We start from the raw sequence: 21,123 nt of genomic DNA on the forward strand, positions 1-21,123 counted from the left end.
CAAAGAGTACTGATGACAAAGAGTATAGGAACAGCAACAAGTGATATTCTTTGCCATAGCAAAATATACTCGGAAATGGCGAAAGGGGATCTGAGATCCAAATCAGTCATATCAGTTAACCTTAGTTAGCCGTCCATTTAATCTGTTCACAGCCTTCACCTAATCATACCATAGGATACGATATATTTGCCTGGGATTTTGTGTAATTACAAGTTATGTAATTTTAATTGACGCATTATTATTGTTGTTGACGTCGTCTTTGCACATATGGAAGTTCTGTCTTCAACATGGTGAATGAATTTGCAGAACTAAAAACTAGCCAATAAAGTTAAAATAACGATATAAGTATTCATGATACAACCTTGTAGTAAAATATCTTTCAACAAAACTACAGTACTACCAACGAGCTACAGAGGCCTCCACCACAGTACACTTCCATACTGTGGATAGTAGAATAGAATGGAAAAGAATTTATTTACATTCCATAGATCCTTCATAGGCCTAAGCCTAGGATGTAGAATATGTCATAGCACAAATACAATATTTTTTTCTAGTACAAATATAAATATATAGTTATAACAGCTATTGACAGATTTTTGGAACTACAGTACACAGCAAAATAATTATGATGAGAAACCATCTTCATTATTACTTACATGTATTTATAAATTCTTCTACAGAGTAGGAGTGAGATAGGAGATACTCTTTTAACGCTGGCTTAAACATTTCTATATTGTGGTTTAAACTTTTTATAGTAGGTGGAATATTATTAAATAACTTAATTCCAGCATAGTAAACTCCTTTTTGATATTTACTGAGGTAGTAGCAGTAATTTGATTATGGTCCACAGAGATCATTTAGTTAGCTGTTCATATGCCCTATGAGAGTTAGAACAGGCTGATAACTACCACTGGTCCACAACTGTTTGCAATAGTCAGGAAAGTGTGATATGTCTGTAAACGAACATTGGAATGTTGGCACACTGTAATTATTAACCGCTCCCCCCCTCCCTCCCAGAACAGAACCCCAGTAGTTAGTACTATATACCATTGAAGACTCACGTGTTAGCAATAGAATTCTCAATTTAGAAGAATGTCTAATTAAGCACTGGAAAGAAGTGAAATCATGTAATGTCAGTACGTAATCATACTGATAGTCAATCACATGTCAGGATGCTACGTTGATCGTATTCATCTCAGAGGTATCAGTATGCCTCCAAGCAGCAGGAAAAAGTTAATCTGTGACATGTCTTCTGATGGGTAGCACCAACTTGTAGTAAAGCATAACCGTGATGAGAACCTTGACAGATTGAGTTGAGGGTAACATAGCCATTAATTGGCAATAAAAGGCCATGAACATGCATTCATAAGACTTTAACTGACCTAAAACATCTCAAAAACATCAGCTGAGTGGGTCATCGGGAATTGAATGAACAGGAAACTCCAGGAATAGTAGGAATACACACCAGAACAAAAACCTGCGAAGGGCTTCCTTCTAGAACCATCTGTGAAAGGAACTTGGGGAACTATTAAGATTAAATTGGAACCAGCTAAAATGAACTGCAGGATTATTAACAGGTTATTTTCACTTACAGGGACAACTAATTAAACTGGGATCAACAAATAACCCATCTGTGAGAGGTACCACATCAAAGAAGAAATTACCTCACATGTTTTGTACAGCTGTGAGGTCTCATATCAAGTAAGATTGTCACCAGGGTATGCACTTTATGGATGCACGTAAGATAGAAAAGAATATTGTCAGTTGCCACTCTGTCATTCAGTTAATGGTCATAACCATCAAACTACTGATAACTGTGTAGAAGCCAGAAAGAAATTTGCATTTATATCTAGAAATGAGAGCTTTTTATGAATGAAACAATGTTATGCACATTAATTCTTGGTCAGTATTGTAATTACCCCTTTCCTCCCCCATGCATGCTGCACTACCTGACCACATCATCCTCCTTGATTTAATTAATCACCCTAACAATTTGAGGTTAGGATTACAGGCCATGAAGCTCCTCATCATCATTCAGTTTTCTCCATGATCCATATCCTTTCCTTTTTGGTCCAGATGTCTTCCTCAACAATCTGTTCTCAAAGACCCTCAATCTGTGTTCCTCCCTCAAAGTGAGAGACCAAGGTTTTCACCCATACAGTACAACTGGCAAAATTACACTTTTGTGTATTTTAATCTTTAGTTTTTTTACATGAGGCGGAAGGACAAAATATTTTGGACTGAATGACAACAAGCATTCTCTGAATTTAATCTCCTTGATTTCATCATGAATGTCATCCACAAGTACTTGAATTCTGTCACATTTTCAGATGATTCAATAGCTATCCTTATATTCTGGTTGTGTCCTGAATTCTGGCCATGAACTTTGTCTTTTCTCCATTTATTCCTCTACAAGTATTCTGGATTCATCAATAAATTAATGCTTTTTGTAATTTATAAATAAAATTTTGTGTGCATTTCTCATCTTTTCCAAGCATGTTACAAATTTTATTAAAACATTTCAGTTACAAATTTTTTGATAAGTTGGGAGCTACATTGCTTCACATAAATGGACAGACAGATGAGAAGACTGATCTGATGTGGATAACAAACATATCACTCACAGTCTCTTAATCTTTGAAAACTACAATGAGCACCAAAATCCCTGAAACCAGAAGACAACCACAGTTGTCATGAAACATGTCTGTAACTGCTGAAAATTATGCTAACATAATGAAAACACTGTATTACCAACTTCTGGGCTGCAGAAGATGCCTAGGGTTTCTCTGCCACTTTATGGAAATATCTGGATGTTCTTGTAACAGAAATTTGGATATTTATTTCCACCAAATTTGACATATATAAAACAGATTATATCCAACAAATAATATGAAATTAATTCTTTACTAATCTAATAGAATGAAGCGTGACATGATATTCAATATTTTTTAAACTTGTGAACAGTAGAAATTCAATAAATGTATTTATAATTTTTCTGAAAATATTCAACTTACAAATATGTTCTTTTGTGTACGTTTATATAATACAAGACATTCCTTTCAGAAACCGTTCATTGTACACACCACAATAGCAATAATATTAATAATAATATAAAATGTGGCTGATATGTATTGCATGTGAATGCTACATTTTCAAAATTCTCATTCCCATCCTTTGCCCCTCTTAATATACATTAAATACAGTGTTCAGTACCACAAAAACTTTTCCACCGTCCTGAAGATCACTCCTCGCCATGTGGTGCTTCCCAGGGATGAGTGTCATTCTGTTATATATGTACAGTTATTAGACGGTATGAGCGGATGTGCGTACGTGCAAAACTCGATAGAATGCACCACATCTGACAAGATCATATTGCACATAGTATGGAGTACAGTGAGTCACAAGGAGCACGTGTTACTCCAGCAGACTGAGCTTGCTGTTTGTCTTTCTCAGCTGTGCGCGCCATGGGATAATCTGTTCTGGTTCGTCATTGTTCTCCAAGGAGGTCACCTCCTGCTGTTCTGGCGTCTTATTCTCCTTGTTGCCATCCTCGACTGCGGGAGTCACCTCGCTGTTAGACGGCAGTTGCTGTCTCAGAACTTCCTCGGGTTTTGAGGGTTTCGTCTTCTTGTCATCCATGACCCGAGGAGTATACAGATTTGTCCTGGAGACAAGTTCACATTGAAAATATTAGTGAAAAGATATCACATGACTTCATTTTGTAAAATGTAAATGACTAAAATATCCTCAGATGTGGAGACTTTCAAGTTGTCAGACTGATCACAGCAAATTCATGCTTTTTTAGTTCCTAAAACAGTGCTGTAATAAAATTCTATCATCTTATGACATTTTCCATACAAGCGACTGGATCCACTTTCATCAGGCCAGTAGGAATTATTACAATCATTTTAGTTATGATACTGCGTAGTCTCGTAGGTTGTTAATAAAGAGTTTGGAGGATCACAATGATCACCTGTAGGCAGCATAAATAGCTTAAGGGATGTACATAGGACTGACTGGCCGTCCGATGTACATTTCAACGTACGAGAATATCAGTGGCATGTTATAGTAAGCCTCATGAGAAAGGAAACATCAATGTAAAACTAAACTGTAGTTTTATTCTCCATTATTCAATTCAATTCAATTCAATTAATTTATTTACGTGTTTGCCAACAGCAAGAAGCCAATAACAGGCAAACACCGATAATATATACAATAATAGTGAAATAATAATGGATAATATTACACAAACGGATTAACTAAACTTATACATGTACAGTATTAAATATAACTGCCAAGTACAGGCAAACCCAAAATAGAAACAATATTAACACAGAGCAAAAAATGAAGAAATATAAATAAAAACAAACGTAACATAAAGTTATCATATTATAAACAAACCTAAATATTAGGTTGTGTGGTTAATAGCCATTCCAATGTATTTGAAGTGTTAGGTGCATAATTCATTCTACAAAACGCACCATTTCTTTGCCATTACACTCCTCTTACATCATTCAGTGGAGACATCGTTCTCTGATAAGTAGTTTAATTATTAATCATTGCATATTTTGATGTACTTCCACAACACAGTGTTCATACAGACACTCTAAATATCAATGTGCTACCTAGTTACTTTTCACAAAATATCAGTTTAATATTACGCAGAAATGCAAGATGATTTTAGGTAAAGCATTCTACGTGCTTCAAAGAATTAATCAGATAAGCGATGCAATGGTACAGGATGCTTACAAGAAATTCAAATGAAATGAAAAGGTAGACATGTTCCATAACACCTTCTTCTTCTTCTTCTTCATCTATGGCTCTCCGGCCCGTATTCGGTCCATGGCCTCCTCAATTCTCCTCTTCCATTCGGTCCTCTGTTAGGTCGGTCTGTCCGAGGCTTTGATTGAGGTTTCAAAACATCTTCCTTTTTATGGTACAAGGTTGTTAGCTTTGCGACCAACCCCCAACCTGGAGGACCAGGGTACCTGTCTTAGTCTGACCTCTCCCCCTACCAGTAGCTACCGCCAGCATAGCTCTTGGGATCACTGAGGTACTCAAGCCCCACAACCATGACAAGGTGCAGGTACCATTAAGTGAGGCCATGACACCTTAGCTCTGGTAAATGAATTTGGACTTTTACACATGTCAGACTTGCATACCACCTCACTGTTAACTACAGAGTTAATATCTGGCTGGCATTCCCACAATACACGGGAAGATCTTCTGTTCCCCTATGATACGGATTAATTAGCCATTAGTGAACTGTCTTTTTTGACATCTGTACTGCCTCCTCATATAAAATCATATGATACTTTGCACAATAGTTGTTATTTCACATGAGCATGTGAATAAGAGTAATGGCTACTGTCACAAATTGTTGGGGGGGGGGGTCACAGTGGCCGCGTGGTCTAAGGCGTTGGCCTTGTGTCGCTCAGTCACCGAGGCCATGGGTTCAAATCCCACTCAAGCCTTAAGTAACGTACTGTTAAGTTAATTATTAAGGAAGATTGACACTGGACATGTATTCCGCATGTCATTACGACATCAGAAGGTTTACTGATTGTAAATAATAATCAGGGATGTTAAAAAAGGGAAGCATTTCTAGTGTAAATGAAAGAGAATGGTATGTCTACGTGGTAAAGCTCTCCTGCTACATGCCATGGAGGCACTTGGGGGAAGAGGTCAAAAGCTACTACTCATTCTTGACCTCAGCACTAGATGGGGGGTGAGTGGTCAGCATCCTGGCACCCCAGCCATGCTTTACTCCCAGACGGGAGGTTTAATGGGCTACAGGGCTCGTCTGCGTGCGGAGGCTAGAAGAGGGGCTACGTGGTACTCGCCCAAATTCATGTCGATCGTTGATTGAGATGTAATGTCATCGTTGCTTAACTTCTATTTATGTTTCTTTCTCAATAAAACCATAGTATTTTTGGAATTGAAGGAAATTAAAAATCAACTATAGCCCACATCAAACAAATTATTAAAGTAAACTTCAGAACAAATTGGCTTTTGCTGCGAGGTCTAACCCTCAGGGTACCAGAGGTAATCCAAATAATATTGCTGCTACCCTGACATGATTACTGCTAATTATTAACTAATGGTTAATCATCACATCAGTTACGTCATTTTTCCATTCAATTTGTCTGTTGTAGTTTGAACTCACTTCTTGCCATCATGCTCCTCCTTCTTGGCTAGAAGTTGTCGCTTCCAGGGGGGGATAGCTTGCAGGCGCTTCTCCTCAGCCTCCTTCAACATCTGCTCCTCCAGCTCCTTGCGGGCTCGCTCTGCTGCCTTCTTAGCCATCATCTGCCTCTTCCAGGCTGGAATTGGGTTACCTGTGGCATCCTTCTCTGGAATCTGTCAGAAGACTGAACTTAGGGGCGAGGTTTTACTGAACTGGCTCAACTCTTGACCATCAGAAGCTACACTTGAAAATATTTTATTTTTTGTGTCTGTGTGAAACTGTTGTAAAAAGGATTAATCACTGCTGATTCCTGAGATGATTTGAAGCATTTAAATTAAAATTGCATGTGTAAAGCCATCTTTTCAGCACAGAATCTATGCTACAAAATCAGATTTACCTTATTTTCAGAATCATAAAGAACTGATATTTTACATATCAAAAGTGTTTGTAGTACCATTGAAGCCATATTGGTCATTACTAAAAGGAAAAAAAAGGGAAACATGAAGACAAAACTCTGTTTGGGATCAGTGATCTAAATTCAGAACAGGTTGCTGAAATTAAGCTACAGAGCTCAGTTTCAGATTGCAATGAAAAAGCCACAGAATATTCCATCAAATCATAAATCTAGCCCTTCATAATGAAAACTTCAACCGAATAATATTTCACCATTCAGGACATGAAGGAAATAATACAAACTGAAAGTTTTTGACAACGGGGCGATAAGAAGAGCACTTGACGTATGGAAGTTTAACAGAAGACTACAAAACATTGCATAAAGAGAAACTTCATAATTTGTAATGTTTACAAAATAGTATTAGAGTGATCACATCAAGGGATGAGGCACACAGCGTGCAATAGACACGAGAAATACATATAAAATTTTAGTCAAAAACATGATGAGAAGTCGGTGATTAAGTCGAGAAGAATGAGATGGGCGGGGCATGTAGCGCGCATGGATAGGACAAGAGGTGTGCACCGGGTACTGGTTGGGAAACCTGAGGGGAAGAGACCGCTGGGGAGACCTAGACGTAGATGGGAGGATAATCTCAGGCGGGATCTATGGGAGATAGGAATTGAAGAAGACTGGATTCTGTTGGCCCAGGACAGGGTCCGGTGGAGGGCTTTGGTTAATTCTGTGATGAACGTTCGGGTTCGGTAAGCCATCTGGTTGGTTGGGTCCACTAATTGGGAAGCCTGAAAGGAAGAGACCTCTGGGGAGACCTAGATGTAGATGGGATGATAATGTCAGGTGGGATCTATGAGAGACAGGAGTTGAAGGAGACTGGATTTTGTTGGCCCAGGGCAGGGTCCGGTGGAGGGCTTTGATTAATTCGGTGATGAACCTTCGGGTTCGGTAAGCCATCTAGTTAGTTAGTTAGTTACATGAAGAGAAGAGATTACTTTAGAATCCTAGGCACAGATGTGACAATAACATGAAAACGGATCTTACAGAAACAGGGTGGGATCATATGGACTGGAACTGTCTGCCTGAAAACAAGGATATGACACCGGCTCTTGTAAGTATGGAAATGAACTCTTGGGTTTCACAAAAAGCAGAAAATACCTTGACCGAGTGCCTCAGTGACTCTACTTTATGACTTGCGTATCTTCCCTGTGCACTCTCAGAACAAACCAGTGTAAATGCTTTGAAAGTGACCCTTGCACTGAGATGAAATCAAGGCACTGAGACATCAGAAAATTTCTAACACACTACATGGAGCAACAACCCAAAACACTGCCGCCTTCATACTCACTACTGTGAGAACCTGAAATCTCACGAAATAACACCCCCATCATCACCGCAAAGATAAAGTTAGAAATGTTAAGTTGAAGATGGAGCCAGTCGCACCTTCTCAACGAAGCTGTTGGCTGTGAGCTGCCTAGTGATTTCACTGAACAACTCTTTCTCCTGCTGCTCCTCCACTTTGGCGCGCTCCACCTTCAGCTTCTTGATGCCTGTGATGTCCTTCGACATCTTTAGTTCTGCAATCAGGTCCTCCTTCTGCAACAGGAACGGCTGGTCCGCCACTACAACAAAGTACAGGTTATAATATTTTAATGAAACTCTCAACTCCAAATTTGGTAAAGATTATGATCACGATTCTCTCGGTAAGATTCCAGGTTGTCACGAATTACTTCTGGAATGTGATAGAGTAGTCCGGTACAAGTTTAATATTTCAGAGATGCTTGCTGCCTTCATCGTCAGGGCAACGATAATCTGTCATCATACACAACAGTAAGCTTACTTAAAGACAGTTATGTTGAAATCACTGTTTGTCCTGTGGTAGATAAATTCATTTCACCAAAATTTTATTTATTTCTCTGTAAGTGTCATCGCCCTGATGACGAAGGCAGCAAGCACCTCTCATGTATTAGTAAAGTTCTACCAGACTGCAACATCCGAGATGATAATTATCTTTACCATTCTCCTTGTTATTGTTTCCTCGTTCATTTAACAAAAATGAAAGCCTCTTTTGCTTTATACAGTGTCAAATAGGAGGACAGTTGTAAACGAGGTACTGAATACAAAGGATGGGTGTTTATTTTATGGCAATGTTTCCCCATGAACCTAGAGAGACTAAAGAAAATCATAAATACAGGTATCCCTCGATTTACGCCGTTCCTGGACGAACCGGCGTAAATTGAAACTCTTTTATCATGTAAATCAATGGGAAGTCAATGACATGCGTTCCCAGCGCCCAAACATTGACGAATAATGTAATGGCATTACATTTAAAGCTCTGAAATAACGTAAAAAAATAAAGGGAACTTAAAAAATATATTTTATACACTTGCAATCGGCAATTCGTTGGTCCCTGCGAGTGACAGCGATCTCTGCTGTTATGCGATAGTTGCATTCATGTACGACGCCGACCTATAAATAACCCCGGTACCTCCGCAGAGATTAAATCAGTCCTTTGAAAGTTTAAAGCCCCAGGAATGAAATTGCACAAGAGCAAATTCGCATATGCAAAAGTTTGCATTTCATAAACAGCTTTTACCGATTCATCGATCTCATTGGAGCAAATTCGCGTTGACGAAACATACGTAATTGCAGAGATGACTGTGTTTATAATTTTTATTCAAAATCGGCGATGTAAGAATTTCGATTTAGTATAAGAATCAGTACGAGAAACATTGTAAAACGTTATAAATAATAGTAAAATATATTTTATTCACTTTTTGACTTTCTGGTTTCAAAATCGGCGTTATCCTGAATCGGCGCAAATCGAGGGCTACCTGTAGTTTCACAGGATAGCTACTTAAAACAAATTACATACTTTGTTCAAACAAAAAAGGCATATGACATCTGACCTGAGGAATGTTTATGATGGATGCCCTTCATTCCAGACAACCAACTGAATAAATTTATGTCTACATGACAACATTTATAGTGTAAAATAGTAAAATATTTCAGTAAAAAATGTTATTAAATCTGTTATTTTGCCTGTACATTGTTTTCAAAATTTTTACCACGGCAGACAAGAATCACGTGGATTTCCTTCTCTGAGTGAATTTTCTGCAAACTTTTTCAGGAACTGAATCCACTCACCCAGTGACCTGCCTCTTTTTACCAGCACTAGATAATTTATACACTTGATACTGTTTAACCTGTCCAACAGTAGCAGGTTTTAGCTTGCTTGCTTTCTGGGGCTGGGCAATGCAAATGGACGTTTTGTGCCTGATGCAGCCAAGTGTGACCAACCAACTGTATCAGTTTCATGTTCCTTGTATTAATATTTCGTGACTTCCGGAAAGAAGCTCACCAGAATCTCAATTCAGAATATTAAATGTTTCTAACTTAGAGTTGTCTTTATAGACCGTGTGCCACACCAGAATTATTTAATAACAACTTCTAATCTTGGACCAAAATTAAACTCAACCAACTATTTTGGACTTACCATTATAAAACCGAATCGAAATCCGTCGAGCATTTTCAGAGATAAAACACGCGGACGGACAGACAGCCACGACTTACGCATTCAGCATTCATTTTGTTTGTACTGGAGTACTGCAGACAAATACTTTCCCCTGTAATGAAGTACAGGAAGTGTTGGCACCCCTGGGAACCGTTTGATAGCTGTCGAGATGCTGTTACCGTGGACACGGATCGTACACGCAACTTCCTCGCTCTGGCGACAACTTAACGGACGAAGGAGCGATCCGTTTGCAGCTCAAGCAAAGCGGATATCCTGTCAGGGCACGTGCCAACAACGGAACTGACGTAATTTATAACAGTTTCCATTAAAGACTGAGATAAACCGAAGTAGGAAACGCGTATCATTGTTAATCTCTAAAAACTTTTTTCAGGATTTAAACTAATTAAACAATATTTTGGGTACAGAAGTTTCTGATTTTCGTTCTCGTGTACTAGGGCACAATTTACAATTGTGGGGGGGGGGGCTCCGGGGTATTCAAAGTCATTAACAACACAGTTAAATTATATTTGCAATTAATTATAAATAAACAACAAATAGGAATTACGTGATCGGTTTCCGGCGATGATTACCTGGACGAATTTCGCCGTAAAAAATGGATTTTATGGTTGTGCCCGTTTTGTGGAGCCTCCCCTCCCTCCCCCATTAAATCCGGTCCTACTACCGTCTACGCTTTAAGCTTGTAACTACTCGTTTCCGTTAGCACGATAACTTTTCTGTTGTCTGAAGTCACGAACAGTTAGTTTAACGACAGACAGATTTGTAACCTACAAAACAAAAAAGGTGCATGAATGTGCTTCCTTTCTGCGTTTGAACCAAATGGCCGATTTCCATGAAACTTAATACGAACGTTACGTCATTGAAACACAAGGCCCACCACAACGTAATATATTTACAATTACAAATAGTTTTGCCATGTAGGCGCTTGGGGAGTATTGCTCCAATTCGTTCTTGAACTCGGCACTAGATGGTGCTGAGTGGTCATCGTCACGCCCCGGTCGTGCTTCAGTCGCAGTGAAGTGACCACCAGCAGGTGTTTGGGTTCCAGAGCCGGTCTGGGCGCAAAGACTTGAAGAAAATTCCTTTGTCCCTGTCGGAGATGGAACCCCGGTCGCCCAGTCCGTAGACAAACTCCGTACTGACCGAAAACCGTCGGGACGTAAGCAATGAACTGACATTAAAACAGACTCCATTAGAATTCGAAAGCTGATGAGGTAAATTTCACTATTTGTCAGCCTGCATATTTACAAGATTTGCAAGTGCAATGCGAATGGCGTCTTTAAAGGGCACTGTATATCCAGATCGGGCGTGGTTTCCACCCAACAGCGGTTAAAATGGCCAGGGCGTATTGACGTGGTATTTCCAACCTCTGCGGGGCGTGACACTTACGACACAGAGGCAATGAATCAGTCGGTCGCTCTCACCTGAGTGTCGCGGTGGAGCGGACAAAGTCTTGGCGGCCAGCATTTTGTCTGTTCTCCTGAGCTGGACGCTGTTCAGATCCTGGATGCTGATGGCCCCCAGTGGCTGCTGCTCCTTCCTTGCCGCGGTGGGCGAGGGGCAGCCCTCTGTCGGCAGCGGTGGGGGTGGCGGACACGCCACTCTGTCGGGGGTTGTCTCCGTCTTGCTGGATAACGGCTCGTCCGCAGGGGCGTCAGGCGTCTTCAGTCTGCTGCCTCCCAGACTGCGCAGGTACTCGGAAGGCTTGATGAGCGAGTTGGAATCGCCGGCCGTGCTGGGGAACCTCGGCGGAATGAAGGGCAGGACCATCTGCTTGTTAACCAGGTTCGGAGGCGGCCGCTGCTCGTCGCCTTCTTCGCTGAGACTGGGCGCTGAGCTCGGCGACGATGGCCTCTTCACTGTCAAGTGAAATCTAGTTCACCCATTTGCGCACAGAGCGAGCCAGCTCCTAAATGCCCAGCCACCAGAACTAATTGCTTTCCACCTGTACCGTGTGCCTGATGAGCAATCAATTAGCAGGAGGAAAGTCGGGCTACTTGCTGTGTGAAGGAAATCGAGAATATTATCTCACAGCGTTTATATAATGTTTTGTTTTGACATTCGATTCACGCAGCAACGCCTCGTTCTGTAATCGCCATTCGTTTCTCACAAAGCCGTTCTAGATTCTCAATTCATTATTACTGTAAACACGCGGGGCGCTTAGGATTATTTGAGATTTGTAGTTATAGATGAAGCCAGAAGATGTCTCGCCAATACGCGTGTTCTTCGCAATCCTCGAGTATACACAACAATGGAATGCGTCTCTCGAAAGCTGATACGTAGATCACATTGAAGTGATCCGACCTCAAATAAACTGCACAATTCTACCAACGGAAATATTTCGTAGCAGCTTTATTACACGACGTTTAATCAACCGCTTTAGCTGCTAATTTAATGTAAAAGACGATTCCACGCATCCAGCAGTTTACTGGCTGTGTGCATGGATAACCATTACCACATGTTAACATTTTCATTAAATTGTATTAATGTGACGGAATTTTTAATTCGCATTACGTGATAAGATATCGCGTTTCTCAGAAAGTTCTAAACATCAGTCGAATGAATAAGATTACGAAACGACCTGGTAATTATGATTGGTCGGATAGAACAATGCAAGAGGCTGACAGACAGAACTCAAGAACTAATTAAAGAAATATCGGACACGTCCTTCGAAATTTCTGTTGTTAAAAAACAAAATCAAATCGTCCTTTGTCGAAAATTTAGGGACTCCAACAAGGGCAAGAACTGCTGTCGCCAATACACCAACAAAGTAATTGAATAAATAGGTAAAGTATAATTTCAACTCTCCTGTAAACAGGGGCTAAATTACTGTGACGTAATCGTTTAAAAATCTTACACGACATCTTTAAGAACAGAGCGAAAGGCAATGAAAGGTAAATAATTACTTGACTGTAACCGAAAATCTAGAACAAAGAAGTGTATTCACAATATAACAGAATTACTTCGAAATTTTAGAAAAGTAGAATCAGAAAATATATTTCTCAGAATAATAGCAACATCAATGCACACGTTTGGAACAAAAAACTACAACAACGTACTTTTAAGAGAAGATATATAAATACAAATAAGATTTTTGTCTTTCATCAAGACATCGCGAATGCAATGAGACTGTTTGAAGATGAGTAGTGGACACAGTGGGAGAAATAATGGCGACCGAGGACTCGCTACGTACGTGCTGCAATAGTCTAAGGCAATGTCCTACGTGAGCGATAAGAAGCGAGCTGTGCGAGCTGCATAAGCAGAATGGGGTGTCATATGACATAAGGGAATCGCTTGTTGTGTCTTACGTGAGAGAAACACACGGCCTTCCTGCGCATGCCCCTTCCGTGTACTGCACAGTCAGAGCTTCCCTGCGCATGCGCCTTACTGGCCAGCGCAGCGACCTGCGCGAAAATATCAAAATATTTGATCTCGGAATCCGGCCGCTTTACTCTCTTGACTGATTCGCTGTAACCTAGGACAGCGCCATACAAACAGCCAGTTTGATATTTCCGCTTCACCCACGCAAATCGCACCGCTCGCATTTAATCGCTCGCGTAGGACACCGGGTAAACAGGGCAGATGTCTCGAGACCCGCGAGAAGATTAATAATTTTAAGCGTCGCCCGCAATCTCTCTCATCTGGTCCTATCACTCCAACATCACACGTCAAATAAGAAGTCAACAGTACAGATGCTACGCCGAGTGACGCCAAAAAGTCTGTTTATAGATCAGTTGTAAATATACTGCAGACAGATGTAAAATATTCGTCTCGTATTTTTAATAAATGTAAAGTATATACGTGAATGTTTTAAGTAAAACGCAGATTTTAATTATGTAGGCGATTACCAAGTAGAAATATTTTTGGAACAAATAGTATTCTTTTAAAAAACGTCATACAAACTTCCACATGAGCTTCATGTAACGTACAATGCAAAATTAGATTCATCTGATAATATTTAATCTCTTCCAAAAAATTTCATCGGAATCCGATGATTAGCATTGCGAACACAAGGTCGTACTCATTACTAATTGTTCATTGTTCATTAATTGCGTGTATTTGGTAATATAATTCACTGAAACGAAGACAGACCGAAAAGTAACAATACAAATTCCAATCGTACAAAACTAGAACAGAAAACACTCTACCACGGCTCAAAATTCATAGGTTGAAAAGTAGAATTATAAAATGGTGGATGTTTTAAACAACACTACAGCTTTTCACGAATAACATTTATTACCAGCAGCTCCGTAAACAACCGACACTCATTTGCAAAAGTGAAGAAATCAACATGGCGTATACGACAGCTTGTATCTCTGTGGGACAAACTGAAACTCGAATAACATCCCGAGCTATCGATTACGCCTACCAACAATGAAATAAATACACTACAAGCATCAACGAAGATACGTGGAGGAAATTACGTAACTATAGTCAGCGCAGTAGTTTTTGGCCGGTGGAATTTTCAAGGGGAAGGCTGGGAGCGAGTCTCTTGTGCGATAGTGTAATGTTTCGTCTGCCTCCAAACAAAAGAAATACGCTGACCGTGCAACCTAGGCCCGTCCGCCAGCTCCGCTAGCTTCTCCACCGGCCAAAAACCACTGCGCCGACTATAAAACAACTGTAAATTTTGAAATGACTGTATCTCGGCGGGGTGAAACAGGTAGACAGAATTTATTGCTGTTAGGCGCTACTTCAGGGGTGGCCAATGACATGGGAAGATGATTTTAAAGTAGATGGCACACACCTGTTTCTTCACGCTGCACCACTTCGGAAGGCTTCACTGTCGGTTCCTCCACCACTTCCGGTTCTGGCGGACTCGGGCTTCTGGAAGGAGAAGAAAGGCCCTCCTCCGCTGGAGGTGGTGGAGGCGGCGGGGGCGGGCACATCGGCCCGGGCTCCGACACGACCCGCTTCAGGGCTCTGCAAAACACAACGCCCTTTACCTTCGCGAAGATTAAATAAACTATAAGAAATTCAAGAAAGAACCTACGATACCCACTTTCATGCAAAGGCTTGGACTAGCAACAATTAAAAAGTAATAATTTTCAATTTAATTATTCATTCAAGTGAATAACCTCCTTTAGTTCACACCCCGCACACAAATCAATGTGAACAGAATTGTTAGGTGTTGCGTGCAGAGTGATGGCGGCCACAAACACACACAGCGGGCACGATAACAGCTTCGTTGTTCAATAATATGCTAGAGAAATATTTCGCCAAGAACCCCACTCACATCCCCAACACCCAGAACAGGCTACGAAATAATGCATTCATGTTAACCGTCTTGACACCGGCTAACACATTGAAAAACGAGAAACAAAGTTATCTGCCCCACCCTTGTGGATCACTGGAACACAGCGGAAGCGATCAGATAAACTCATCGTGACCTAGCTCAGCCAACCTGGCGTTGTTAGCCAGCTAGTTCAGCCTTACGCTCGCCGTGTGTTTGCGCATGCCCAGTAGTGGACATAGAACATGATCTTTCAATATTTGTTTATTTGTTTAAATCTTGTCAGTCAAATCACAATAAAAATTCCTATTAAATATTAAAATATTACTAAAATTAACATTTAAATATTTAAAATGATGTTCTCTATCGAACTGTTCCATTTACATTAGATCATCACTTTTTAAATATTTAAATGTTAATTTTAGTAATATTTTAATATTTAATAGGAATTTTATTGTGATTTGACTGACAAGATTTAAACAAATATATATTTATCACAGTATGACGCAACTTTATCATCTCATGATCTTTCAAGTTCTCGCGTGAGCTGGTAAATGTTCAGCACCTCCTTCCGAGTTCGCGTTTGACGTGGTGAACTACATCACAATCCCTGCGTTTTTATCTCCGTTAATTGTGGAAAAATAAAACATTTTAAACACGTGTGTAAGAACAACGTTTCTAATTCATATCTTCGTAACCATGGTTTTATCTTTTATTGTAATCGTTCGCTGTATTGTGACGTCTTACAATGCATCGTGAAACACACCTCTTCTACCACGCCTCAGGATTAGACGTGACAGTGACCAACAGTAGGTATTTGATCCGTCCATTGCTCAGACAATGACGATAAGATATCTCAGAAAAATCTATTCCAGAAGTAAGCGACGACAAACGAAACGTTTTACATTCACATTCGAATTATTCCTGAAATTGTTCATAATTTGCTGGAACATTAGTTTGATCGAACTACGAAAAACAATACTTAATTACACAGTAAAAGAAATTTGTCTATTGCAACGATATTCATACAAGAATAATGCTACTTATTTTGAGTTACGAATTTTTAATTAAATTTTATATTGAGAAGTTTTAAACCACAAAAATTTGTATATGCGTTTTAGTTTCCATCAAAACCAGAAAACAATAAGAAGCAGCGAATATAATTATATACAGTTACCATGGCAACGAAGACCATGACTTAAAGGGACAGAATAATTTTCGTCGAAGTGGCAAAATCAGAGCAGAATCTGAGTCCCTAAAAACTACTTCCTTTCCGCCTCTCGTCCTTCCTTGTTCCGCGACGAAATAGACCTAGTCTGCTGTCATTGTCCTGTCGTGTAAATCTCACTCGGTTCCAGTCAACCCTGCGCCACTTACCTGTTGCTGCCAGCGCTGTGCTGTAGGTGCGGCAGAGAGTGGCGGTGAGACACTCTGGTCTTCTCACATTCCTCCTCGGAGTGGCCGAGGTCTGAGGGAGAACCACTCGACACGCCGGACTCTGGAACAAGACACTACTTTTCAAATATTCGCCGGTTTGTCCACTGTTCGTAAATAACTATCGAACTTTTGTGGACGGGCTGTTCAATTCAATTAGACTACGCCTGACAATTATGAGAAGCGTGCAAATTGGATAGTAAGGCGACTGTTGAGAGCTTGTTGGTTAACAAAGTTTCATTGGAACGCATCACCTCCATGTTTCCCGAGGACAGAGGTAATGCGTCCCTCCGAAACAATGAATAACGGCGTCAAAACCCAGAAGGCCATAATCGAACATTTCACAGCCGTGAGAAGCCAGACCATAAAACGACGGGTTATAATGCGGAAATACAGTAGAAGAAACCGAACACATGGATTTCTTTGCCTACCAAAACAAAACGGAGAGCACGCCATCACACATAGAGGAGGTAGATTGCAGTGTCTGTCAGCAAACAAAAGGGATGCACAAAGTCAGTGACTGTCAGCAAACAAAGAGGACGAACAAAGTCAGTGATTGTCAGCAAACAAAAAAAAAGCAAAGAGTGCAGTGCCTCTCAGCAAGCAAAGAGGACTCACAGTGCATTGCCTGTCAGCAAAGAGGACACACAAAGTCAGTGACTGTCAGCAAACAAAAAGGACGCACAAAGCCAGTGACTGTCAGCAAACAAAAAGGATGCACAAAGCTAGTGACTGTCAGCAAACAAAAAGGATGCACAAAGCCAGTGACTGTCAGCAAACAAAAAGGATGCACAAAGCCAGTGACTGTCAGCAAACAAAAAGGACGAACAAAGTCAGTGACTGTCAGCAAACAAAAAAAAGCAAAGAGTGCAGTGCCTCTCAGCAAGCAAAGAGGACTCACAGTGCATTGCCTGTCAGCAAAGAGGACACACAAAGTCAGTGACTGTCAGCAAACAAAAAGGACGCACAAAGCCAGTGACTGTCAGCAAACAAAAAGGATGCACAAAGCCAGTGACTGTCAGCAAACAAAAAGGATGCACAAAGCCAGTGACTGTCAGCAAACAAAAAGGACACACAAAGTCAGTGACTGTCAGCAAACAAAGAGGACGCACAGGACACAGCGAAAACACAAATCGGACACACAGAGTACTGTACCTTGCTCTTCTTCGTAACTCCTGATAATGCTGTCAAGCATCAACATCGGTTCGAGATCTGCACAGGAAAGCCAACAGTCAGTTTTTTTGTGCATTTCAGCTGCACCTCGTACTTTGCTATTAGTTACATCAGAATGGCGTGGGCTAGAAGCCGATGGGAGGGCATACAGACATGATATTAAAAGTACTTCTTACATCGAGGGGGAGGTTCTGCGTCTTGCTCGCCCTCGGAGTCCGTGGATATTACCGCCGAGCTTTTATCGAATTGGTATCATTAACCTATGTAATCAGGGGCTTAGATCCAGTTCCGGACATTGCCCCAGGCGCTGGGAGCCCAGTGGCAGGTTCAACGTTCAAACATGAAACGTTTTGCTGCTTTCTTTGTGTTTACTGGTGTCGTGGGCACAAAGATTTTCCTTCCAGTTCACTCAAACAATATAATTGTTAGACATCGATTCTTAGGCGCCATTGAATGTAAGACGCGCCCCAATTACAAAAAATAAGATAAAAAGTGAAAAACGTGTTCAAAATATGCGTACCAGAATGAAATGAGACGTAATAAAAACCTAGGATCATATTTGAGCAATGGAGGGTAGTCGCTGGCTTCCAACCGCGAAGGTACTTGTTCGCGTCCGCGGTCCAGCCCAAGTGGGATTCGTGATAAACTAAGTGACAGTGAATGGGCCAGATTTTTCTGCGAGTCCTTTGGTGTCCCCTGCCAGGACCATTAGACCGCCGCTCCATGTTCACTTGTATATCTGGACAATGGATCCGTTAGAGGTAGCGCGAGTAGTGATGACACCTAAATCCCATATCATACGACCAACATCAGTAAGTTCGTGTTCGTACCTGTGGAAGCTGTCATAGATGGTTCCTCTTGGGCAGGCGCGTCATTCATAGCCGCAGGTGGCGCCGTTACAACAACGTGAATATTGCTGGAACTGCTGCTCCGGCTGTGACTGCCGGAGTCTCTACTGCGCCTGCGTACTCCGCTTGCCGTGGTCTTCTCCTCGCGCGATTGGTATATCTCTTCATAGTCGTTTTCGGGGTCGGCGCTGTGTTCGCTGAGGTCTGACGAACTGAGGTTTTCGTCGGATCCAGCGCCAGAACTGCTGCTGTGAAGCTCAACCTTCACTGCAACACGGAGAGGCCGATGTGAAATTGAGGAACTTCGAATTCACTGGATGATGTCGAGTCTACCTTCCTCGCTCATAGTACACCCAAACTATCACACCAAGTTTATATAGACTTTCCATATCGTTCTTGGCCAATTCGAACTACGTGTCTAGTTAATCGTAACTTTCTTGATTTAATTAAATTAACAGTTCTACGGAAGAAAGTAAATAATTAAATTCCAAATTTATTTTATCTATATTTTTGTTCGTACTGAATAAATGAAAGTGTAATGTAGATTTTTGTTTCAAGCTGTACAAAACTGGTAAACGTGGTCTTTAAAAATTGCAAATTATAACCGACAGGAAATCCCTTATTTGAAAATTCATCGGTGATTAGAAACAACAATGCGCCCCACTTTGCCTGCATAAAAATCAAAATAGTTATTATTTAATTAGCTATCATACAGAAGGACGCCTAAAATCAAGAACACTCGTAGGGGATACTATAAAACTGACGAAGCTGGTTAAAATAACACATCTGTGTTGTAGAGAAATACATTATTCCTACAATAATTTTAAATTTAGCGCTGTTAGGTTGGTCAAGTTGGTATTCAACTCCAGTGAAAGATGGCGTATTGAAAACGAGCGGTTTTCAAGTTCTGTGAGCAAAAGTATCTTTTGCGGTGTTTCTCTTCAGATTTTACAGTCACGGATTATGAACAATGGCAGCCAATGTTTATCGAAACAGATATCCAGTGAAGACCTAGGACGTAAGTCACAATTAATACTTACTGCTTCTATCAATGTTTATCGTCCTTTTTAGATTGTGGTTTGGGATACAAGTGCAGCCAACTTCGGGTTACACAACACACCAGATTTGTGTTAAATGTGCACACAGACCTAATGGCACAAAGTAATTTCTTTCGTCAGTGAACATTTTTTCTTTGTAATGCGATTTGCTGCTTTCAAACTTTATTATGAAGAAGTTAGCTGTTACTGTATTTTGAACTTCATTATTTCATTATTTTACTTTTTATTAAGTTGCTGCTTTTACACTGTTCTTTGTTTAGCATGCTGTTATCGTGATAAAATTACATACCCTGTGATCCTTAATTATATATATAACAGTTCATGAGAAGAATGGAAGACTCATCTTAGACACGGCCTTGAACTAAAATGACAAACCAATAGACATTTTGATAATCGTCATTGGAGAATTCCCATAGGATGTCTAGTTGTAATTGTAACAAACATTTTTTCATAAACAATTCAGTCATACAATCAGAGGTATGTGCTAATGCGTTAAACCGATTTATGTTCATAGAACGTCATTTTAGGTCAGTCTTCCTGCACCACTGATTTGATTCGTGGAATTTTGAAACCTACGCAATTTGTCATGTTGGCATGACTTTCTGTTTTCCGTTTATAGTGAATTTTCAAGGGGAAGGCTGGGAGCGAGTCTCTTGTGCGATAGTGTAATGTTTCGTCTGCCTCCAAACAAAAGAAATACGCTGACCGTGCCACCTCAGGTGCACGGAGTAGGTCCGTCTGCCAGCTCCGCTAGTTTCTCCACAGGACAAAAACTACTGACTATATACAGGACTCTCACAATCCTGTTCTAGGTAGCCTGTAGATCAAATTCGCGTGTGTGTGTGTGTGTGTGTGTGTGTCTCTCACTCTCACACAGGCCTATAAGTTAGGAGAAACAAATTCACACTAAATCCCTTCCTCAACTGTTGTTCTTTGTAAGGAACAAAGATTTGTACATAAATACTGCACTCGCCTCTCTGTCATGCATCGTTCTACTTATCTTGCTGATAAGCGTAAAAAGTGTGACGATACAGCGTTATTTGTTCATTATTTTGCCTTTGGTAGAACTTTCCTGATAACTAATTATCCTGAAGTTTCATCACCATCAAAACAACATGCCACTTTTTTTTCTGCAGTACAATTCAATTCATTTGATATTTTAAAAAAATAGTATTTTCACGTAAAACCAAAAAATGTTCCTGAACTTCTAACTCGTCGCCATTTTTATGATAGTAACGCCCTATGGAGAATC

At 40.5% G+C, this 21,123-nt stretch overlaps 1 protein-coding gene and 1 long non-coding RNA gene across 10 annotated transcripts in view; one reads left to right on the forward strand and one right to left on the reverse strand.

Moving 5' to 3' along the window:
* Window positions 1–36: 36 nt before the first annotated feature.
* Window positions 37–6,540, forward strand: LOC110829288 (uncharacterized). Of its 2 annotated transcripts, none has more exons than XR_015534170.1 (3): window positions 37–290; window positions 1,595–1,701; window positions 6,156–6,540. It is a non-coding gene; the product is annotated as an uncharacterized LOC110829288 (long non-coding RNA). The 2 variants fall into 2 exon arrangements; XR_015534169.1 differs by lacking the exon at window positions 6,156–6,540 and adding an exon at window positions 3,454–3,843 and having other exon boundaries at window positions 42–290.
* Window positions 2,478–21,123, reverse strand: part of f (espin protein forked) — an 89,578-nt gene continuing 70,932 nt past the window's right edge. For 6 of the 8 annotated variants that reach the window (XM_087345139.1, XM_087345140.1, XM_087345138.1 and 3 more), the window contains 8 exons: window positions 18,796–19,080; window positions 17,948–18,004; window positions 16,736–16,856; window positions 14,873–15,048; window positions 11,550–11,984; window positions 8,037–8,215; window positions 6,167–6,360; window positions 2,478–3,664 (listed from right to left, as the gene is read on the reverse strand). In XM_087345139.1, coding sequence (XP_087201265.1) covers window positions 3,415–3,664; window positions 6,167–6,360; window positions 8,037–8,215; window positions 11,550–11,984; window positions 14,873–15,048; window positions 16,736–16,856; window positions 17,948–18,004; window positions 18,796–19,080 — 1,697 coding nt within the window. In that variant the 3' untranslated portion in view covers window positions 2,478–3,414. The remainder of the gene's footprint in view (window positions 3,665–6,166; window positions 6,361–8,036; window positions 8,216–11,549; window positions 11,985–14,872; window positions 15,049–16,735; window positions 16,857–17,947; window positions 18,005–18,795; window positions 19,081–21,123) is intronic. The other 2 variants (XM_022062864.2, XM_087345137.1) reach the window with 2 other exon arrangements.

This window comes from Zootermopsis nevadensis, unplaced genomic scaffold (assembly GCF_977971745.1).
Source record: "Zootermopsis nevadensis isolate Lab colony 2312 unplaced genomic scaffold, Znev_1.0 Znev_ptg000008l, whole genome shotgun sequence".
Lineage (NCBI taxonomy): Eukaryota > Metazoa > Arthropoda > Insecta > Blattodea > Termopsidae > Zootermopsis > Zootermopsis nevadensis.